The sequence below is a fragment of the Amphimedon queenslandica genome, unplaced genomic scaffold (assembly GCF_000090795.2).
Source record: "Amphimedon queenslandica unplaced genomic scaffold, v1.1 AMPQUscaffold_6102_Cont21936, whole genome shotgun sequence".
Classification (NCBI taxonomy): Eukaryota; Metazoa; Porifera; class Demospongiae; order Haplosclerida; family Niphatidae; genus Amphimedon; species Amphimedon queenslandica.
In genome coordinates this window covers 1-1805 of record NW_003553603.1, presented here as the reverse complement: position 1 = coordinate 1805, position 1805 = coordinate 1, and the positions used below count along the sequence as shown (strand labels likewise).

The window sequence follows — 1805 nt, the reverse complement described above, 5'->3', positions numbered from 1 at the left end:
AACCATTTCCATACAATAAAACTGATACAGCTCTCTGAAGTAATGCCATCTTTGGATATCTCTTCTTTAGCATCATTGATACAATGACACACAACGACATCACTCTTTTACCATTATCTTTCCCTGGAATCATCGATAGAAGTAGTGAAACACAAGTAGGCATATTCCGAGACAGTTCATAAAATAAGCTATCCCACCTGAAGTTCCTTACACCTTCATTAGAATCACGAATGATGGAATCATGACTATCTGAACATATGTCCTTCATCTCTTTCCTAACTATCATAGCAACCCGCCGCAGTATAGTAGTTGAAGTGGAAGTTTCAGATAGCATGTGTGATGAGAAAGACCTCAAACTTTTCCTAGCTAATCGTTGAATAGCATTCCGTCTCCATGGGGTATGGATTGTAAAATTACGAGTTCCAGAGGGCCATTTAATTTGTACCTATTTTAAGTAATGAATGACAGTTAGGTCATTATGGAACACTAGCTATACACTTACCGAAACACCTAATGCTTGCTGTGTCTCCTCACACGGTACATTTGAGTTGCCAGACTCTTCCTGAGATTCTGGTTGTCGTACAACTGACTCAGCATTAGACTCATCTTGCCGTATAGCCTTATCTACTGGAGTGTTGGCTGTAATGGGGTCTGGCAAGCTCCTCTTCCTCTGTCCAGGCTGTCCTTGATTTAAGATTAGTGCCTGGTTACTTTGAAAAGCAGTAGTGATGGACAATAGTAGCTCTTTCTCTTCATTCTTTAGCTTCTCACGTAAAGCTACCAGTGACTCTGCTTTTGCCCTGCACTTATGGCAAAAGAAATCGGTTTGATCAACATTTGTGCCAAGAGTGAACTTCATGTTTAAAAAACGAAGTGCTATATCATCCAAAACATTTACTGTGACTTTCCCAGCATTTCCAAGGGCTTTTACTCTTTTAGCTTTCATTGTTCCTTCACTAACGTCCTCACAACATAGACAGCATTTATACATTGCCATCTTACCAGACACGTGGTTGCACGTGGCACACCCCCAATTATAATTAAATTAAAAATTCAACGATTTTGCATTATCTATGTTGGGCTTCCTATTATCACCTCACTTCCTTGAACAACTTGGTGAAGGTCAGTCTACCAGACAGGGGCGTAGCTGGGAAGGAAATGATGAGGGGGCCTGGAGACAAATGGCGCGCGAAGCGCGCCGAAAATTTGGCCACACCCTTTTTAGCGTTCGTATAGTGCACTAAAATAGCATTTTGCGTATTTTAAAAGCATCAAAATCTTACATTTTCAACAATGATTAATATAAAATGAATGTTTTGCTTCTGTCTACTTCTTATTTCTTGTACATTTGCTGCTGTGCAATGTATTGTAAATGATTACAAGGTGGTTAATTTTTATTACTAGGTGGTAAGTAATAAAACAAACAATGAATATCATTATCTCCAACAATTGATGGGGGGGCCCAGGCCCCTGTAGGCCCCCCCTCAGATACGCCCCTGCTACCAGACCCATCCCGGAGGCACGGAGGGCGGGTCTGGCCACGCGAGACTAGATCCGAGGCTAGATCTAGCTCGAGATCTAGTCAAGCTTGTTTAGGTACTTTAATTTTGATAATTAATCCACTATTGATTTTTGAATATACTTGTAGATATTGGTAATTTGATTGATGTCATTGACTTATTAAAGAAATGTGGCTTTCAAGGAATAAAGTGGCAAGAGCTAGGGCTGAGATTAGGACTACTGAAAACTACACTGGATGCCATTGAAATGAAGCATCGTGGTGATGTGTACCACTGCTGACTGAA

At 40.6% G+C, this 1805-nt stretch overlaps 1 protein-coding gene across 1 annotated transcript; it reads right to left on the bottom strand.

Moving 5' to 3' along the window:
• Positions 1-14: 14 nt before the first annotated feature.
• LOC109592166 (uncharacterized) lies at positions 15-1129 on the bottom strand (the record flags this gene model as incomplete). The annotated part of the gene is made up of 2 exons (XM_020007696.1): positions 503-1129; positions 15-445 (listed from the first exon to the last, which is right to left on the bottom strand). Coding segments are annotated over exons 1-2 (926 nt in total), but the record flags the coding sequence as incomplete, so codon positions are not given.
• Positions 1130-1805: the final 676 nt, after the last annotated feature.